We start from the raw sequence: 19,704 nt of genomic DNA on the forward strand, positions 1-19,704 counted from the left end.
GCTCATCTCCCCTTCTACCTGCTGGGTGTGACCTCTTCCAGGGAAGAGACCAGGTCTTTCATTTATCTCTGTTTCCTTTAAAGTGTCTATATATTTATCTTTCCAACATTTACTGAGAACACTTTCTAGCTTTAATATTATACTGAGTACTGGATACACATAGAAAAAATCTATGTCTCAATCTAGTGGGGAAACAGAAATTGAAACCACTCACCATAATTGAATAAAAAGTGTTCTTATAAAAATATGCCCAGTATGTTGTGAGAATATAGCAGATAGCACACTGCCATCCACACTGGTTGTGCTCGATATTCACTTGATAAATTTAATTTACTCAAAGAGAAGTGCTCAGCCCACTATAGGGGAACCATAACTTATGAGCTGGATCAAGGCCATATCAGGTATCTGAAACCAACTGTCTCTCAGTTCAAGTTTCTCCACATCTCTCCAGTAAGAGCAGCAAATTAAGACGGCAAGTTAAAAACCAGCATACAGAGTACTCTCTGTATAAAAATGCAAGACACTATTCCTTATCCATAAACATTTTCAACCATAACATTTCATTCTGTAAATGTAATCTCACAGGGGAATGTTATATGATTGCATTTGAGTCGGTTGGAACTCCACTGTGGTAGAAGTGAGAAAACCCAAACTTTCCCAAACTTTCCTATTCAGCACTAAAGTTTTAGAGTTATACAAGGTGCAAGTGGCAGATGCTTACCATGAGTAGATGAAGAGATAAGCTCTGAGGGATATAGAGGTATAAGCCTCTGAAAACATGGAATAGACAGATAATAGACAGTAGAGAACAGACAATAAATAACTGATGTTGCCAGCAGAGGTAAAGAGTAAGCAGGACTGGGACAGGTGCTGTGGCGCAGTGGATTAACGCCCTGACCTGAAGCGCCGGCACCCCATATGGGTTCCAGTTTGAGACCTGGCTGCTCCACTTCTGATCCAGCTCTCTCTTGTGGTCTGGGAAAGCAGTAGAAGATGGCCCAAGTCCTTGGACCCCTGCACCCACATGGGAGACCTGAAGGAGGGTCCTGGCTCCTGGCTTTGGATTGGCACAGCTCTGACCATTATGGCAAATTGGGGAGTGAGCCATGGGATGGAAGACTTCTCTCTCTGCCTCTCTTCTTTCTGTGTAACTTTGCCTTTCAAATAAATAAATAAATCATTGAAAAAAAAGAGTAAGCAGGACTATGCAATCAATATGCAGTTGATGAAAACCAGTACTGTGTTCGGGATGGCTACTAGGAAAAATATATGGGTGATGTACCAGGGGGAATGGAAAAGATCTGGCATCATGCAGGAAAAAAGGGGAGCAGTTTATGCATGACATCCTCTGATCTCCTTTTTCTGTCTCATTCTGTACCCCCTCTGTACTAATGTTTCTTTCTTCACCATCATCTTTCTTTCCGATTTTTAGTAACTATCAAATATTTATTAATGTCCATTGTGGACAAAGCATTGTAGCAGGTAAGTAGTATGTACTAAAATGAAGGAGAGAGTCTCAACATATAGTGAGAGAAACTGCAAGATAGTATTAACTCTGATTGTGAAAAAGGGAATAGTGGAGGAAACTGAGCAAAGACAAATAACGGTTAGAATTTCAATGGACAAAATAAGGATGGGTAGCCCCATTGATCAGAATTACAAAAGCAAAGCTCTCGTGTGGTGTGTCTGTGGAGTGGTAGGAATGGAATATGTAGGGAGACCAACTCATCTTAGTATGCCTGAGATTTCCCAGGTTTTAACAGTAGAGGTCCTGCAGCCTGCAAACCTCTCAGTCCTGAGCAGACAGGAATGATGGATCACTCTAAATATGTATGAGACTGTGGAGCTATACATCATACAGAGCAAAGAAATGAAGGAGAAACCAAGGGTCAGTGAAGGTGCCCTACAAAAACTTAGGTTGGTGGCAGATCATAAAGAATACTGAATACCAGCCTAAAAAGTTACGACTTAATATTATTTTAAAGAAGTATTTATTTACTTGAAAGGCAGGAGTTAGGAGGGAGGGAGGGAGGGAGGGAGATAGAGAGAGAGAGAGAGAGAGAGAGAGAGAGAGAAAGAAAGAAAGAATCTTCCTTCTACTAATTCACTCCTGCAAATGGCCACAATTACCTGGTCTAGGCTAGGTCAAAGCCAGGATCCAGAAACTCCATCTGAGTCTCCTACATGGGTGGCAGGGGCCCAAGCTCTTGATTCATCTTCCTTTGCTTTCTCAGATGCATTAGCAGGGAGCTGGATGGGAAGTGGGGCAGATGGGACTTGAACCAGTGCCCAAATGGGATGCTAGCATCACACAGAACAGCTTCACTCACAGAGCCACAACACTGACTCCTGTAACTTCTCTTTATAGATATTTGAGAATGGAACAGTAGTTTTGAGTAGGGAAGAGATATAATCAAATTATGAGATTATTCTGGTTAAAAAAATAAAAGTCCAAGGCAGATGAAAGTTAAATACTAGTTTGGAGTTAATCACAAAAGTCTATCCAAAAGACAGAAGGCCTTTACAACAGTAGGTTTAATAGGGATGGAGCAGAGGAACCATATTGAATAGAGTGCAGTGATAAAAATCACTGATTCTTGTTGATTTTATAGTGCAAACTGATGAAATCTTTACTTAATATATACTAAATGGATCTTCTGTATATAAAGATAATTGAAAATGAATCTTGATGTGAATGGAATGGGAAAGGGAGCAGGAGATGGGAGGGGTGCAAGTGGGAGGGAAGTTATGGGGGGGGAGCCATTGTAATCCATAAACTGTACTTTGGAAATTTATATTTACTAAATAAAAGTTAAAAAAAGAAATAAACAAATAAATAAAAGAAAAAAATGAAAATCAAACAAGTTAAAAGTTAAGAGATAATATTAATGTACTGAATGTTTCTGTGTATAAAAAAATAGAAGATAGGATAGGATTTTGATTATTTTCATCACAAAGAAATGTTAACTCTTTGAAGATATAGATATGTTTACCTCTATAGAACATAACACAATGTCTACATGTATCAAAACATCATATTACCCCATATATATGTACAATTTATGTACAATATGTACTAGGACTTGGGCCATCTTCCACTGCTTTCCCAGGCCATAGAAGAGAACTGAATCAGAAGTGGAGCAGCCAGGACTAGAACCGGCACCCATATGGGATGCTGGCACTTCAGGCCAGGGTGTTAACCTGCTGCGCCTTCATCTGCTATGCCACTGTGCCAGCCTCCATGTATTTCATATATACAGTTTTAAGCCCACAATGATAATTTCCACCCTCCCTCCTTCCTTTCTTCTTTTTTCTTATAATTTTTTTGTGATAGCGTACTTCCAATTTACTTAATATTATAAAAAGCAATGAAAGGGAAGGAACATTTTCAAGTAGTGAGAGTAGTAACTAATGTTATATGGAATGAATCAAATACTGAGTTAGAGCATTGCATCTGTTCGTTAGTAGCCCATTGAGTCACTTTCTAGTAAGTTCATTTGGAAACAGAAGCTGGAGTTGAGGAATTAACAGGGAGTGTGGAAGCGGAACAAGTTAATGAGAGCAATTATATTTACAATCTTGGAGCAGAGGCAAAGTGGCTTAATCTACTTCCCTTTGGATAAGCATGATTCTCTCTCCACCTCTGCTCATCCTCTTCCTCTACAATTGCCCTGGTTTAGCTCCCTGAGTCACCCTTCCTCCCCAACCTGCCTCTTCTCATGTCCTGCCTTCAGTATGCCCCTGTGTCTCTTCACCCCTTCATTCCCCTCATAGTGATGGCATCATAGATTCTCACAGTTATGCAGATTTGGCCTGCTGTAGCCTTTATTAAGATACAAAATATCCCTGTACTATATTATAGCTGGCCAGACTGAAATTGAATGCAGCCTCAGTGAGGGAATGAACACACTGATTCATGAAGCACCTTGTTCCATCCTAATTGGACAACTCTAGTCACTGACACAGAAAAATCTGTCTTCCTACTCAACTGAACCCAGTCTCCCTTTCACTTTTCCCAGTCCTTGTTCTACCCTCCCCATATCACCAAAAACACTATAATTTTTAAATAAGGTAACACGTCAAGTTTCAGCATTAGTTATTTTCTTTTTTTAAAGATTTATTTTATTTATTTGAAAGAAAAAGTTACAGGGAGAGGTAGAGACAAAGAGAGAGGTCTTCCATCTGCTGGTTCACTCCCCAGATGGCCGCAACGGCCAGAGCTGCACTGATCCAAAGCCAGGAACTTCTTCCTGGTCTCCCACGTGGGTGCAGGGCCCCAAGGACTTGGGCCATCTTCTACTGCTTTCCCAGACCACAACAGAGAGCTGGATAGGAAGTGGAGCAGCCAGGACTAGAACCGGTGCCCACCCATATGGGATATTGGCACTTCTGGCTAGGGCGTTAACCTGCTGATCCACAGTGCTGGCCCCATGCCTTAGTTACTTTCAAGTGGTGCTGAACTATTTTCATATGGACAATTTATGAAAACATGTTAGCAAACCAAATAGTTTTCCTTTAGAATAGGTCCTGAGAGTACCAAAGTTTACATTTAGACACATTTATCTCACTTGCTTTACCCGATTTATATTTAGTGATCACACCTAGATGACTGAAGATGCTGATATTATATCATACCTCTATCTGAATGAAGGTTGAAGTTACAATTGTATCAAATTCTACTCCTTTTACTCAAAGAAAAAATACCTTAGGCCATGGATGCCTAGTCAGCAGTCAGCTACTTGGGACTGCCTCTGAAACAAAAGATTTAGCAGCTGTGAGATGAGTCTCAAGGGTGACTTTAGGCTAGGGACCATGCGCCAGGGACAAGAAATCCACCGGAGATTGCTCACCATTGTTAGGCTTTCATGGGAGAGGACATCCAGAGAGTCCTAAAGAGAATCTGACAGGTGACAGAATAGAGCAATTACTACAAGGAGGCTCCTGTAAGAGCCCATGAAGGGGCAGGGTGGAGAAAAACTGGAGGCCTTGCAAGAGACAATAACCTCATACTCTAAAACCAAAAGCCAATACTGGACGTGCCCAATAGTGAGGCTGTCACTTAAACCAGTCTCAGGGATGAGTAGTCAGGTCCGGAAGTGTCTCAAGAAGGCATCATGTGGATTAATCCATATGCATTCAATAGCATCTGAAGTTACTGGGCCTAGATTCTTGCCTATAAACCCCCAGGCAAAATTAAAACAAGGGGAGCAATTGTCACTTGATAAAAAAAAAAAAAAAACTCCACTAGGATTAAAATCTCAACAGTCACAAGCAGTAACAGAAGAACGCTGGTGGCTCACTGAACACACCCAGGGACTCTGACACTCTGGAAAAGAATTTAATGCATATCAGAGCATATGCAGGGAAATAGAGGCAAGAGATCTGTTAGGAGACAGAATTCTGAGATGGGGAGTTAGAGTAGAGGGGCTGGCACTTTTTATAACTCACTTAAGTAACTTGTCCATCCTCTTACTTGTAAACTGGCCAGGCAGTGATGCAGAAAACGATGAGGCATTTTTCTGTAAGTTCACAGACCAAAGAAATAAAGGTAGACAGTTTACCTCCTGGCTGGAACAAGCATAAAAACAGAAGTGTCCTTCAGGTCTTACGTCTCCTGAGTATGAGACATTTCTCAAAACTGTCTTGCTGCCTGTGGCTCCAGGCATGCACTAAAGCCCACAGGGAAGGGAGGAAGGTGAGGGTGGGGTTAGCACATGTCACCCACTCTCACTCAGCCTTCCACACCTGTAGCCTAGGGTTTATATTTGTCAGAATAGCGCATGCAGGGAGTGATCTGTTCCCTTACTGGCGCTGTGCTAGACTGGACCTCTGCCTGGTCAAATATATACTGTAGCTTTGTTCTTATACTTGAGGAATAATAGTTGTTCTATGCCTCTTAACCTTGAGTTTAGACTAATGGGCCTGATTTCAACAATGAGCTTTCATGAAGATAGCCTTAGCAGAGATGTTTGTAAGCTAGAGTGACAGCCCTGGCTACCACCTACATTAGTGACTATGCAGATGAATTTACAAAGCAGCAGAGTGGGGAAATATAGTTCTCCCCAGTAAAACTCCCCTGAGGTAGCTGACAGTGGGGACCCAAAAGAGCAGACTGGGGAAGGAAGGTGGGGGATACCAGAGACCTGCTGAGTCCTGTCTATGTCACGTGGGGACTGCATCTAATGGAAGTCTAGATTGAGAGACTTGTCTGTCTGCAAAGGAGATAGTTAGACTTAACCCAGAACTAATGAACAAAATTTCTGGGAAATACCCACTAATGAGACCAGGAAATAGAGTTTGTCAGAATTATAAAGATTTTACGAGGTATAGAAAGCATTTAGAGAGGCAGAGAGCAAGAGATGGAGATCTTGCCGAGATCTGGGGTAAAGGAAAAACTCACTGAGGCATGGAGGGTGGGATTTCCGGTGGACTTCCAGGTTTTGACTGATAGGTGAAGTGCGCAGGCGCGCTGCAGGGGCCTGGCGGCGGGGTTAGGACATGGCAGCCAGAAATGGAATAAAAAAAAATGGACTTCTGGAACCTTCTACAGTAGAAAAATTTCAGGATAATGGGCAGGGGCCAGACAGGGTGGGGCTTTGTGATGGACAGGCAGCAGTTTGGGGCCCCGTGCACCTGCTGGAGACACAGATGGAGGCCCTGGGGGCCCCGTGCACCTACTGGAGACCTGGATGGAGCCCCTAGAGACCCGGATGGAGCCTCTGGGAGTCTCAGATGGAGCACTGGAGACCTGGATGGAGCCCCTAGAGACCCAGATGGAGCCCTGGTGCCTTTATTTTTAATTATTTTTATTTATTTCAATTCGATGAATGCACTTAAGGGGCCGACAGCTCATCTTGGCAAGAATTAAGTCAAAATCAATGGCAAAAAAAGAAATCTGGATTTTGTGTCTCATCCTACAATTCTGAGCCCACCTAGGGGAATTTTGGGAGCTGCGGTGTTTTTCCGTCACGTGGAACATTGTAGTACTTTCTAAACAAGGCTGCGGGGGCTTCCTTGGCTCCCTCTCCAGGGTCTTCAGGCGCTTGGAGGTTCTAGAAGGGGAAAAATGGGCAGCAAAGCATCATGAGAGTCCTAGAAAAGTTTTAGAAAGTTCCAGAAATATTTATAGAAAGTTCCAGAAACTTCTAAAAAGGTCCAGGATCTCTAGAAAATACTCAGGAACTCTTTTTCTAGAAAATTCCAGAAAGTCATAGAAAATTCCAGAAAATTCTGTAAAGTTCCAGAGAATTCTAGAAGGCCTAAAAGTGCTAGGAAGTTCCAGGAAGTTCTAGAAAGCACCCAAAGATTTTTCTGGAAAAATCCCAGAAAGTTCTAGAAAGTTCCACAAAGTTTGAATCTCAGAACATTCTATGTAGTTCCAGAGAATTCTAGAAATTCCCCAAGAAAGTTCTAGGAAGTTCCAGAGAACTCTAAAATGTTATAGGAAGTTTCAGAAAGTTCTAGGAAATTCCAAAAAATTTCAGAAAGGTCTAGAAAGTTCCAGATTCAGAAGGTTCTAGAAATTTCTAGAAAGTCCAGGAAACTCTAGAAATCGTCCAAGAAGCTCCTTCTAGAAAATTCCAGAAAGTTCTAGAAGGTTTCAGGAAGTTACAGAAAGGGCAGCATTTCACCCATAGGACAACTCACGGCTCCTCCGGAAGCAGCTCCGGGCCCGGGGTGACCGGAAGTAGGAGACCCCAGCCCCCAGCAGGGCCAGCAGCACCAGGGACGCCACGGGGGTCAGCACTCGGGCTACTGTGCTCCCTGGGGGAGGGGGACGGTCAGTCAGAGACCCCTGGGGAGACCAGGATAGAGCCCTGCCCTCCTCCTCCCCCCACCACTGGGGCCAGGGACTGGTCCTGTGAGTGTGGTAGAAGCTTCCAGAAGGCAGCAGCCTTACCTTGGGGGTCGGCGAGGGCGGGATTTCCGTCAGGGCGTGGGTACTGATCTGTGGGGAGGGGACGAGGTTAGGGCCATGGGCAAAAAGTAACTCCATCCGGGTCCCCAGCAGGTGCACAGGGGCCCTGAGTCTGCACCAGGAGCTCCATCCGGGTCTCCAGCAGGTGCACAGGGACCCCCAGGGCTCCATCCTGGTCTCCAGTAGGTGCACAGGACCCCTGGGGGCTCCATCCGGGTCTCCCAGGGGCTCCATCTGGGTCTCCAGAGGTTCCATCCGGGTCCCCAGGGCTTCATCTGGGTCTCCCAGGGCTCCATCCAGGTCTCCCAGAAGCTCCATCCCAGTCCCCAGCAGGTGCACGGGGCTCCCTGGTGCTCCATCCGGGTCCCCAGCAGGCGCACGGGGCCCCCAGGAGCTCCATCCGGGTCCCCAGCAGGTGCAAGGAGGCCCCAGGAGCTACATCCAGGTTCCCAGCAGACGCCCCGCCCCCTTCACCACAGGAATTCTGGAGCCTCACCTGGGCCGGGGTCCACATGTCCGGGTGGGAGGAGGGGACCTGGGTGTGCGGAGACAAAATTCGATTGCATTCCGAGGTCAGAGGGCACAGGAGAAGAAAAATGGGCAGAGAATTGTGGGTAAGGCACTCGAGTTGTTACTCACCTGGGCTCGGACTTGCGCTGGGCTCTAGGGGTGGAAAAAAGACACAAGGGCCATGAGGAGTGACTGACAGCTGTCACTCAGGCCCTGATGGCAAGAAGGGGCAAAGCCAGGGCTCCACTTCCAGTACAAAGCCTACTGGAGGGGTGCCCGCGTTTTATAACCTTCTCAGCTCCCTCCCCCCAGCTCCAGCCAGGTCATGTGGGGTCCGTGGGGAGTCACGTGACCGGAGCACTCACCTGCGGGGTCCAGGGCATCGGCCAGATCGAAGTCGGCTTGGCCTAGGGGGAGGGGAAGGGAGCAGAGTCAGGACCCATGCACCTGCTGGGACCCAGATGGAGCCCTGGGAGACCCGGATGGAGCCCTGTGCACCCGGATGGAGCTCCTGGGAGACCTGGAGTCCTGGGGACCCGGATGGAGCTGTGGGAGACCCAGAGGGTGCCCCTGAGAGACATGGATGGATCCCTGGAGCCCCGGATCCGGGTCTCCCAGAGGCTCCTTCCAGGTCTCCAGCAGGTGCACAGGGACCCCAGGAGCTCCATCCGGGTCTCCCCGGGCTCCATCCGGGTCCTCAGGGCTCCATCTGAGTTCCCCAGGGGCTCCATCCGGGTCTCCAGGGGCTCCATCCGGGTCCCCAGCAGGTGCACAAGTCCCCAAGGAGCTCTACCCGGGTCTTCAGCAGGGGCACAGGTCCCCCAGGAGCCCCATCTGGGTCCGCGGGGGCTCCATCCGGGTCCCCCGGGCGCTCCATCCATGGCTCCAGGTCTCCATCCAGGTCCCCAGGGCTCCTTCCGGGTCTCTCTGCTGGAGCCCCGCCCCCACTGACCCCCGTCTCACCTCGCGGGCCGGGCAGCAGACACAGCAGCACCAGGCACAGGAGACCCCAGCGGCTCGGCATCGCGCGCCCGGGCCTTGGCTAAGGTCCTGGAACGTTCTGGAGCTCTGGGCGGGGGCGTGTGGAACCAGCTGGACCAGTCCAGCCGCTCTGCCCGCCCAGAACGCCCACAATGACCTAGATCCTGCTCTCTCAGGGCCTCCATCCGGGACTCCAGCAAGTGCACAGGGGCCTGAGCTGGCATTGCTGCTCCCACGGGACCCGGATGGAACTCCTGGGGGTGAACCGGAGCCCCGTGCACCTGCTGGAGACCCGGATGGAGCTCCTGGGGGCCCTGAGCATCTGCTGGGGACCGAGATGGAGCTTCTGTACAGGCTCAGGGCCCTGGGCACCTGCTGGAGACCCAGATGGAGCTCTAGGGACCCGGATGGAGCTCCTGGGGGCCCTGTGCACCTGCTAGAGACCCGGATGGAGCTTCTTGGAGAGCCGGATGGAGCCCCATGCACCTGATAGGAACTTGGATGGAGCCCCTTGAGACCCGAATGGAGCTCCTGGGGGCCCTGTGCACCTGCTGGAGACCCGGATGGAGCCCATAGTTACCCAGATGGAGTCCTTGAAGACCCGGATGGAGCTCCTGGGGGCCACGTGCACCTGCTAGAAATCCGGATGGAGCCCCTAGAGACACGGATAGAGCTCCTGGGGACCCGAGCACCTGATGGAGGCCCGGATGGAGCCCCTGGAGATCCGGATGGAGCCCTGAGAGACCCGGATGAGCCCTGATAGACCCGGGTGGAGCCTTAGGAGACCCAGCAGGAGCTCCTGGGGGCCCCCGTATACCTGCTGGAGACCCGGATGCAGCAACTAGGGACCTGGATACAGCTCCAAGGGACCTGGATGGAGCTCTGGGGAGCTCCACATGAACCCTGGGATACCCGGATAAAGCCCTTGGGGGCCCCGTGCACCTGCTGGAGACACGGATGGAGCCGGCGGTGCATGCCAGGAGTCGTTTTAGGAACTTTCTGGAATGTTCCAGCCCTGCCCGGCGCCCGTGGTCTCCGAGTTCCCGCCCCCTGTCCATGGCCTCACTCCAGGCTGTGCCCAGTCTCACCGACAGATTAATCTCTGGGAAGGAAGAACAGAATGCAGTTTTCAACCCACACCCTAACAGGCCATTGGGATCTGGTGTCCAGTCAGGGAGTCCTTGAAAAACACCAGAGAGTGGCCCTGGCTTGAGTTTCAAGGTTACTACAAACCTTTCTCCCAGTCCCGTATGTTGGGCCAATCCCCATGAAAGGAAGCTGAGTTGGGCCAGATCAACATTCCCAGAGCTGCGACGAGAAGCAAGAAGAGTGAAGCCTCTGGCTTTGCAGCTCGTGAGAACTCTAAAAGGGCAGGGGACTTGCTCCTGCTAGAAACTGCATTTCTCAGCCCAACACCTTTCTGGCAGTGGGAGCCTGGTGCCCAGCCAGGAGACCTTCTGAAAACGCTAGAGTGTAGCCCCAGCCAGAATCCATCAGTTGTCTCTAGGCCTTCTTCTAGTCCCATGCGAAGGGCCAATGCACGCAAGTGGGCGGGAAGATATTAGGACAGAGTCCCAGCTCCAGAAGGTTGATCTGGCCTTAGTCAGCAAGCCTCGCCCCTGAGACCTAAGACCGGCAGCCGTGCCAATTGCTTTTAACTGGCTGACACAGACCCAGCATTTTGAGAAAAATGAGAGTTACTATGAAGGAGAGAAAGGCTCTCTGAAAAAAAGCAACAGCAGTCGCGTACTCACCAATCTGGCAGGATGATCCGAAGTTGGATCCTCATCGCGTAGGAGTTGCAATCCGAGTCACGTTGGAGTTGGTATCCAAGTCATGTTGGAGTTACTATCCAAGTCATGTTGGAGTTGCTATCCAAGTCATGGCATCAAAAAATACTACAAGAATATGGCGGCAGATTTGTTACCTCGGTTATTTGTCTCACATGGAAGAAGAATTTCCAAGTGGACAGCAAAGAGATTTAAAAGTATTTATTAGAATGAAGGACCTCCAGCCAAAGCAGTGTGGAAGGGGGCTTCCAAGAGAGGAAAACCCTGAACTATAATTTTCTATACTTCAGATTTAATATTCGTTCTCTCTTTTCTCTCTGCCGTCTTTCCTCTGCTCTCCATCCTCACCTCTCACTGTCAGTTATCTCCCAGGGGTGACCCTGAGCTAGAAATAAAATGTTCATTTTATACTTGATATCCTCAGTTTTCACCAAGTGGTTCTTTTTTTAAATATACATAAATGTAAATACAGAAATATAGATGTCAATATTCAAAAGGCTTGTTTGTTTAAAATATTGCATTTGTAGCCATGAAAATGACTTAGGTTAATGTGTTTTAAATTATTTGTTGGTATGTATGTGTGTGGGGGGAGGTAAGTCTTATTTAAAGAATTGTTAACCTTTTTAAAATGAGAGAGAGAGAGAGAGAGGCCAGCGTTGTGGCACAGTGGGTTAAGCCACTGTCTGCAGTGCCAGCATCTATATGGGTTCCAGTTCAAATCCAGCGGTGCCATTTCCCATCCAGCTCTCTGTTAACGAGCCTGAGAAAACAGTGGAGATGGCCTAAGTGCTTGGGTCCCTGCACTCAGGTGAGACCAGGATGAAACTACTGGCTCCTGGCTTCATTCTGGCCCAGTGTTGGTTGTTGTGGCCAGAGAGTGAATCAGCAGGTGGAAGACTTTTCTCTCTGCTGCTGCTGCTGCTTCTTTGTCTCTGTAACTCTGCATTTCATATAAATAAATAAATCTTAAAAAGAGAAGTGGAGTGAGCATTGTGGCACAACAGCTTAAGCTGCTACTTCGGACATCCACATCCTATATCAGATTACCAGTTCTAGTCCTGACCCCACCCTTTCTGATCTAGCTTCCTCCTAGTGTATTCTGCAAGGCAGCAGATGATGGCTCAAGTGCTTGGACCCCTGTCACCCACGTGGAGGGACTGGGTAGAGTTCTTGGTTCCTGGCTTTGGCTGGGAAAGATCTGCCTGTTGTGGGTATTTGGGGAATGGACCAGTGGGTGGAGAATCTCTCTCTCTCTCTCTCTATTTCTCTCTCTCTCTCTCTCTGCTTTTCAAGTAAATGAAAAAGCTTTTTCAAAAAAAGCTCAAGAAGTGCTGTTTAATTTGGTAAAGAAGGAGTTAGGTTGAACATTTTTAATTCATCTTGTCTTTTTCACAAATAAAACCATTAAAAATTTCAAAGTTACTTTTTACTACTTTTTTTCTATGACCCCTGATTGATACGTGGGAGTTGGATCAGCTATCTTCAGTAGGAAAATGCTTCTTAAATCTAATTTACGTAACTTTCAAGATGAGAGCTCCATGTGGCTTAACTAAGGGATTGAAGGAGCCTAGAGAACATCACTCACACTGTACTTCCTTAAATTCTCCTCCATGATCCCATCACATGTTCAATGGTTGGCTTGCATGGGCTGTCCTGATACTCCTATAAGGGAATATTGTCAAGAATGCAGAAATGGTGGGAATTGGGTTCTGACACTTAAAGAAACTGTTTACTAAGCTCTTCTCTGAGTATTGTTCCTAACATTAGAGAATGAGGAAGGGTGCTGAATTCCTAGGCTCCATTACCTTGAAAAGAAGGGTGACTGGGGAAAGTCTTAGTTGTATTCCTTTTTCAAGAAACAATGGTCACTTCTTTGCAAATCTTTGTAATTTTCACAGCATCTCCACACACATTATCCAGATGGACCCTCACCATTTTGTGAAGATAGAGAAACTCAACACATTTGGGTCACACAGGAAATAAATGGTCAAGCCAAAACTAAAATGTCCTTATTTCAGTAGTCTTTCCTATGATTCATGTTGATTCTTTAAGTAATAATTAAGCCGCATGGGCAAGGATTGCATACACTTTCACAGGAAAGAAAATCCAAAGCTGTTCTAAAACTCTCTTTGGCACATCCATGAATTCTCTTCATGGGCAAATTCCTTTTTAAGTTCCTTGAGTTCTGCAACTAGTACCTGAAGTTTCTACTGTAACTCTTAGCCTCATGTACAAAAAAAATTATTCTCTAAAAATGGTAGATGCTCAAAACCTGAAATCTGACTATAATCAAAATAATTTTGGTTTTGTTATCTAGGCAAAGATAAGGGAAATGCTCTGTGTAGGATCTGAGTTATCTGCCCTTGCATCTGATGGCTTCTAACATCATTCTGGTTTGATTAAATGCCTTTTAAGTGGTCAACTTCCTTTGAAGTTGACCCTCATTATAGACATGAAATCAAGTATAGCCACCACCAAAAATTCAACATAACAGTGTCCCTTTAAATGCAAATAGTCTATAAGGATGGTGTGCTCATGCCTCTTCTAGTGTGACTCCTGCCCTAATCACACCAATCCATTTTTGTGGCTACAATGCAGTAGACCATTTTACATGTGAGCTCCAAATAATCCTCAGAGCTACTTGCTCTCATGTACCAGCCAAGGAGAGCCTGATATTTGCCAGGGATGTATTAGTACTGTGCCTGCCTTTGGGGTTCATCGCACTCTCCTGTTCTGTACTGCTATGGCTATTCTGAAAATCCACTCTGTAAAGACCAGACAATACCCTTTCTAACTTTGGCTCCCACTTGACTGTGGTCATCATTTGCTACATGATAACAATCTTCATGTATATGTGCCTACACTCTCATTCTTCCCAGAATAAGCACAAGATCAATCTAGTGATGTACGAAGCAGTAATACCCATGCAGAACCCCTCATTTACACTCTAAGGAAATAGGATGTGAAAGACGCCTTCATGAAGGTGATCAAAGAGACAACACAAGTCTGAAGACCTTTCGTGCCTGGATAAGCATCCTTTTCAGAGAGTCACTAGTTGTCTGGTCTGTCTGAATTCTCCACAAAGCAGAATTGGATTAAATGGAGTTCAGTCATTTTCAAAAGGCATTTTCCATGATAGTTTTATCTTTTTTTTTAAAAAAATATTTATTTGGGGAAAGGGGAGGGTTGCGGGTGGGAGGGACGTTATGGGGGGCAAGCCATTGTAATTCATAAGCTGTACTTTGGAAATTTATATTCATTAAATAAAAGTTTAAAAATATATTTATTTGAAAACCAGAGTTACAGAGAAGAAGAGGCAGAGTGGAAGAGAGAGAGAGAGAGAGAGGGAGAGAATCTTCCATCTGTTGGTTCACTCCCCAAATGGCCACAGGCCAGGATCCAGGAGATTCATCCAGGTGTCACATGTGGGTGCAGGGGCCCAAGCACTTGGGCCATCTTCTGCTGCTTTCCCAGGCACATTATCAGGGAGCTGGATGGGAAGTGAAGCAGCCGGGACTGAAGCTGGCACCCGCATGAGATGTCAGCATTGCAAGCAACAGCTTTACACTCTAGGCCACAGTGCTGCCCATGACAGTTTCATCCTTAAGAAAACTTTAGGCATGGTTAGTGAATATAATTCTAAGTGCATGAATTTATTTCCTACTATAATCATAACTAAGGAGAAGCAGGTGATACTAGATCCTGGGTTATATTTTACAGACACTAAAATAAATCACACACATATACACACACATTTCAGAACTGTAGGCCTTAAGTATATTACACTCAAGGGCATTCACACTCACAGTACTGAGAGAGAGAGGTGATTTGGGGGGAGTGGATAGTACAGCCTCTGTCGTACCACGCAAGGAAGAAAATTAAACTCTGTATATAGACTAAATAGTATACCTCAATATGCGTAGTCCTTGCTTATAAAATGCCCCTTTCCAGAGAAGAAATAAAAACCAACACTTGTACTGCTAACCCATAACTAAAAACAAATTGCACACACTAGCTCTAAAACAGTGAAGTAACCATGGTGTTCACCTGATGGAAGAGGAAGTTAGGCAGGAAGGCATACTCTCCACCACCTCTCTAAGTCATTTCATTTTGAAAGCTTGCTGTAACAAGTTGTAATCTCACATTCCAGAGCCAGATCCAAATAACTTTTGTATAAGTCACCCACCCAAGCCTCTCCTTGCCTATATACAGAAACGAGATTCCAGGAAGTAAAGGGAGATTTCTGCTTCTCTTCCAGGAACTCTGAAGGGATTAGATGACTCCTGAAAAGCTAATCCTAGGGGAATAAGATATTTAATAAAGCACAAATGAATACACCCCACCTAATCTAGACAACTTTGAGACAACACAGAGAGACAATTTATTTCATGATTCTAATGCTTTTATATAACACTGAGAATAAACAAGGTTTTCTACAGAGGAAACACGTCTGCCTTGCACATCACTCAGAATCCTATGGCTTACATGACAATGACCCAATGATGCTTTTCTTTTTTAGGGATTATTTGTTGATTTACATATTTGAAAAGCCATCTGACAGAGAGACAGAGGGAGAGCAAGAGACAGACAGACAGAAAATCCACAACAGCTGAGGCTGGGGCAGGCCAAAGCCAGGAGCCAGAAACTCTATCTAGTCTACTACATGGGTATTAGGGACACAAGCACTTGAGCCATCTTCTGATGCCTTTCTAGATACATTAGCAGGAAGCTGGATCAGAAGCAGAGGAGCTGAGACTTGAGTTAGGCACTCCAATATGAAATAAGAATGTCCCAAGCAGTGGTTTAACCTGCTGTGTCACATGCTCACCTCAGTGATGCTTTCTTAATCCAAACTGACATTCTCCAACTTCCTTCTTGGGGAGTTGGTCTCACCCACCACTGCTGACTGAGGGGAATGGGTAGGGATGTGACATTGTGTTCTAAAGAGAAATAGGTATAATATAGAAATATATATTTATACATTGAAATCAATAGAAACACAAATCTGGTGGATCAAAACAAGACCCACAAGAAAAAGTGGAATTTCATACCCGTATGGGAATACATACATACATGGAACTGACAAGTCCAGAAAACTAGACAGAGGAATTGATACATAAAGATCCCCAAAACAAAGTAGGGTGGGGCACCAGAACAGAGGCTACAGGTAGAGCTGAAAAGATTGAATTAGACGGATTTTAAAAGGCAGGTTGTTGTAGACCCTTGCCTTTCAACCTTTGTGAATCACCTAGATAATCTTGATGAGGTATAGATACTGATACACAAGTCTAATGAAAAAATCTGAGAACTTGTATTTCCAGAGATTTATTTTGTATTCGCCTCATTTTCAAGACAAAAACAGAGAGAGACTTAGGTGAAAGCAAATGACTCATGAAAGGTCACAACCTACAGTCAGATGTCCTGACTATAAATCCAATGTAGTGTTCAACATACATTTAAAATTACGTCTTAATTTATTGTAAGGTAAATTCCTGATTGCCATTTTTTTCTGGCACTTCCAACTATTCTCATCAAACAGGAGAAGAAATTTGTAGGAATCAAAGAAAATGTGAAGCCTGTATGAGGAAGATGTTACTAGTTTACCCATACACACACACCAGGGGGTCATAAAGTATAGGAATACCGGTTTTCTTATCAATTTCTGTGTCATTCCCAATCTTTGGTCTTGAAAGTATTAATTTCCCCATGGCAGGGACTATTTTGCCCACCTGTCTACATACTAACCTCCATCTCAATTTCTATTCTGAACTTAGGTAAGATGGATATAGAAGAAATTTAAATACTTTTGTGACTCACTATCAAGACATTAAATTTTGATTTCATATTTGACTATGTGCCTCAATTGACCTCATTAATTTTTTTGACAGGCAGAGTTAGACAGTGAGAGAGAGAGAGACAGAGAGAAAGGTCTTCCGTTGGTTCACCCCCCAAGTGGCTGCTACGGCTGGCAAACTGCGCCAATCCGAAGCCAGGAGCCAGGTGCTTCTCCTGGTCTCCCATGCGGGTGCAGGGGCCCAAGCACTTGGGCCATCCTCCACTGCTTTCCCGGGCCACAGCAGAGAGCTGGACTGGAAGAGGAGCAACCAGGACAGAATCCGGCACCCCAACAGGGACTAGAACCCAGGGTGCCAGTGCCGCAGGTGGAGGATTAGCCTAGTGAGCTGCGGCGCCGGCCATCACTAACATTTTCATCATTAGTCCCCTGGGTTCTGGTCAATGCTTTTGCCAGCAGCATTCCTGCCATCTTTACAGAGATTAGAATCCTACCTGACATAGAGTATTACTTTCCACTATCAAAACTTCTAAATGATGACTGCCTGCCTAGACTGCTGAGTACTTCACTGGATTTCTCTTGGCCATGCCCTGTCAAAACACTTAGATAAACTTTCATTTTTGCTAAGCCCCTGATTCTGATTGCTGATCTGCATTGTCTGTTTGTTTTTATCATGCTTGCTTAATTCATTCCTTGCTTACCATGTCTTATTTCATATCATATTTTTCATATCATATCATGTTTTATTTCATATCAGCTTGTATTTGCACTAGGTACAAGTTGTATTGGAGTATAATTTCAAGGAGTTAGAATGAAGGACATAGGTAACGAATTCAAGGAAATAGGGAGAGCCAATTTGAGTAGTGCTACTGAAGTAACCTGAGTTAAAAAGATTGATTGTTTAAATACATTACATTTTTAAAGCCATTGTAATCCATAAGCCGTACTTTGGAAATTTATATTCATTAAATAAAAGTTAAAAATAAAAAAAATTAAAATTAAAATTTAAAAAAAAAGAGATTGTGTAAACTCAGTCCCACTCATGGGTAATGACCAGGGGGATGAACTTAGCTTCCATCTGCTATATCCTAATGGGCAAAGTTTTACCCATTGACCAAAATATTTATACTTCCAGGTTGTACACATATAGGTATCAGGTGTAGTCTTACAAGTCAATCCCATAGCAGGAGATAGGAAGAACACATCAAGGGCATAAGGTGAGGTATTCTCAAGTGACACCTGAATGATATATATTGAAACACACACAACTGATTGCAGTAATGACAGCTAGAACAATGTAGAAGTGAAGCCAAAATGCAGAAACAAGATGCCTAATATATTCCAGTACTTGAAGGTAGACTTTTCACACTGTGTCAGAATCACACAAATGCTAGAGTAAAATCCTCTTGTTCTTTCTTTTGCTACACTTGGCATCTTGAATTAGCCCATCTGTATGCATAATAAATATCTGTATATCACATATTATGTATGCATTCATCTGAAGATGGTAGATTCCACATTTGGGCTATAATTAACAGTGCTGCTATTTCAAAATTTATATGAGTCAAGTTAAACATCTTTTCATTTGACATTTATTGTTTATAAACCTTACCTATCTTACCTGTTACTTCTGGACTATTTTTTTTAACTTTTTGTTTGTTGAACTTTTTATTTAACGTACCCAATAAAGCCTTTGATTATCATGTAAATTGAAATGCTATATCAAAATATAAATAAATAATAAATAACTACATGTCACAGGGATGGTTGGTTATAAATGATAATAGCAAAAAAAAAAAAACAACAAAAAGTCAAAAACAGGGACAACAGTTAGAAAAAGAACAAGTTGGTAAAAGGAAAGTGGCGACCCATCTGCTGTGGTAAGCCACCTTTTTGGATGACTTTCTCATTTTGTAAGGAAATGTCTAGCAGGCAAAAATAAATAGCCCATTTAAAAAACTAAATGGCTTCAAGAATATGGAGGACTGTATACAAGTATCTCACAAAGGCTGATATATGAACTATTATTAGCAAAGTGTTGGTCAATTAACTTTGAAATGAAAAGAAACAGAAGTAAAATAGGAGCTTTTCATTGTTTCATTCACTTTCTTTTTTAAAAGATTTATTCATTTATTTGAAAGGTAGAGTAACAAAGAGATGAGAGACTGAGCAAGAGGGATCGTCTATCCACTGGTTCACTTCCTATGGCAGAGGACTTGATGAGGTGCAGATTGGGGAGTGGCCAGGACTGGGGAGTGGACCAGGAAGCCAGGATCTTCATGGGAGTCTCCCACATGAATGCAGGGGCTCAGGAACTTGGGGCACCCTCTGTTGCTCTCCCAGATGCATTAGCATGGAGCTGAATTGGAAATAGAGCAGCAAGGACTTGAACTGGTGTGCATATGGGATACCAGCATTGCAGGCAGTGGCCTAACCTACTACACTACAGTGCCAACCCTTGTTTAATCCACTTTCAAAGAGTATTCTAAGGTAATCAGTTGAAGCACTAAGGTTAGAAACATCTAATAATAAGGTGACTATTTAAACAAAGTTGGTGCATACATGTAAGGGACAACTATGCAGCTGTAGAAAGTATTAGGAAACTATGTACAGACATGGATGCTTTTCAAGACTTTCTTTTAGGAAAAAACAGTGTGAAAAGAAACCTTCGTACAAACACATCTCATGCACACACATGTGTGTATTTGCTT

General features: G+C 44.8%; 1 protein-coding gene across 1 annotated transcript; it reads right to left on the bottom strand.

The window, feature by feature from the left end:
• Positions 1 to 6,789: 6,789 nt before the first annotated feature.
• LOC103351972 (Xg glycoprotein (Xg blood group)) lies at positions 6,790 to 9,541 on the bottom strand. Its single transcript, XM_008273213.5, has 7 exons — positions 9,392 to 9,541; positions 8,794 to 8,835; positions 8,558 to 8,581; positions 8,415 to 8,453; positions 7,901 to 7,948; positions 7,648 to 7,764; positions 6,790 to 7,052 (listed from the first exon to the last, which is right to left on the bottom strand). Exons 1-7 carry the CDS (start codon positions 9,450 to 9,452, stop codon positions 7,036 to 7,038), a joined length of 348 nt encoding a protein of 115 aa, XP_008271435.1. The 5' UTR covers positions 9,453 to 9,541; the 3' UTR covers positions 6,790 to 7,035.
• Positions 9,542 to 19,704: the final 10,163 nt, after the last annotated feature.

The sequence above is a fragment of the Oryctolagus cuniculus genome, chromosome X (genome assembly GCF_051225735.1).
Source record: "Oryctolagus cuniculus isolate XC-2025 breed Fujian yellow rabbit chromosome X, ASM5122573v1, whole genome shotgun sequence".
NCBI lineage: Eukaryota > Metazoa > Chordata > Mammalia > Lagomorpha > Leporidae > Oryctolagus > Oryctolagus cuniculus.

Coding starts and splice junctions, on each gene's coding strand:
- LOC103351972 (XM_008273213.5), bottom strand. CDS start 9,452: ATGCCGAGCCGCTGGGGTCTCCTGTGCCTGGTGCTGCTGTGTCTGCTG. Junction 8,582..8,793: donor CGATGCCCTGGACCCCGCAG/GTGAGTGCTCCG, acceptor TTCCACCCCTAG/AGCCCAGCGCAAGTCCGAGC. Junction 7,765..7,900: donor CGCCCTCGCCGACCCCCAAG/GTAAGGCTGCTG, acceptor CCCCTCCCCCAG/GGAGCACAGTAGCCCGAGTG.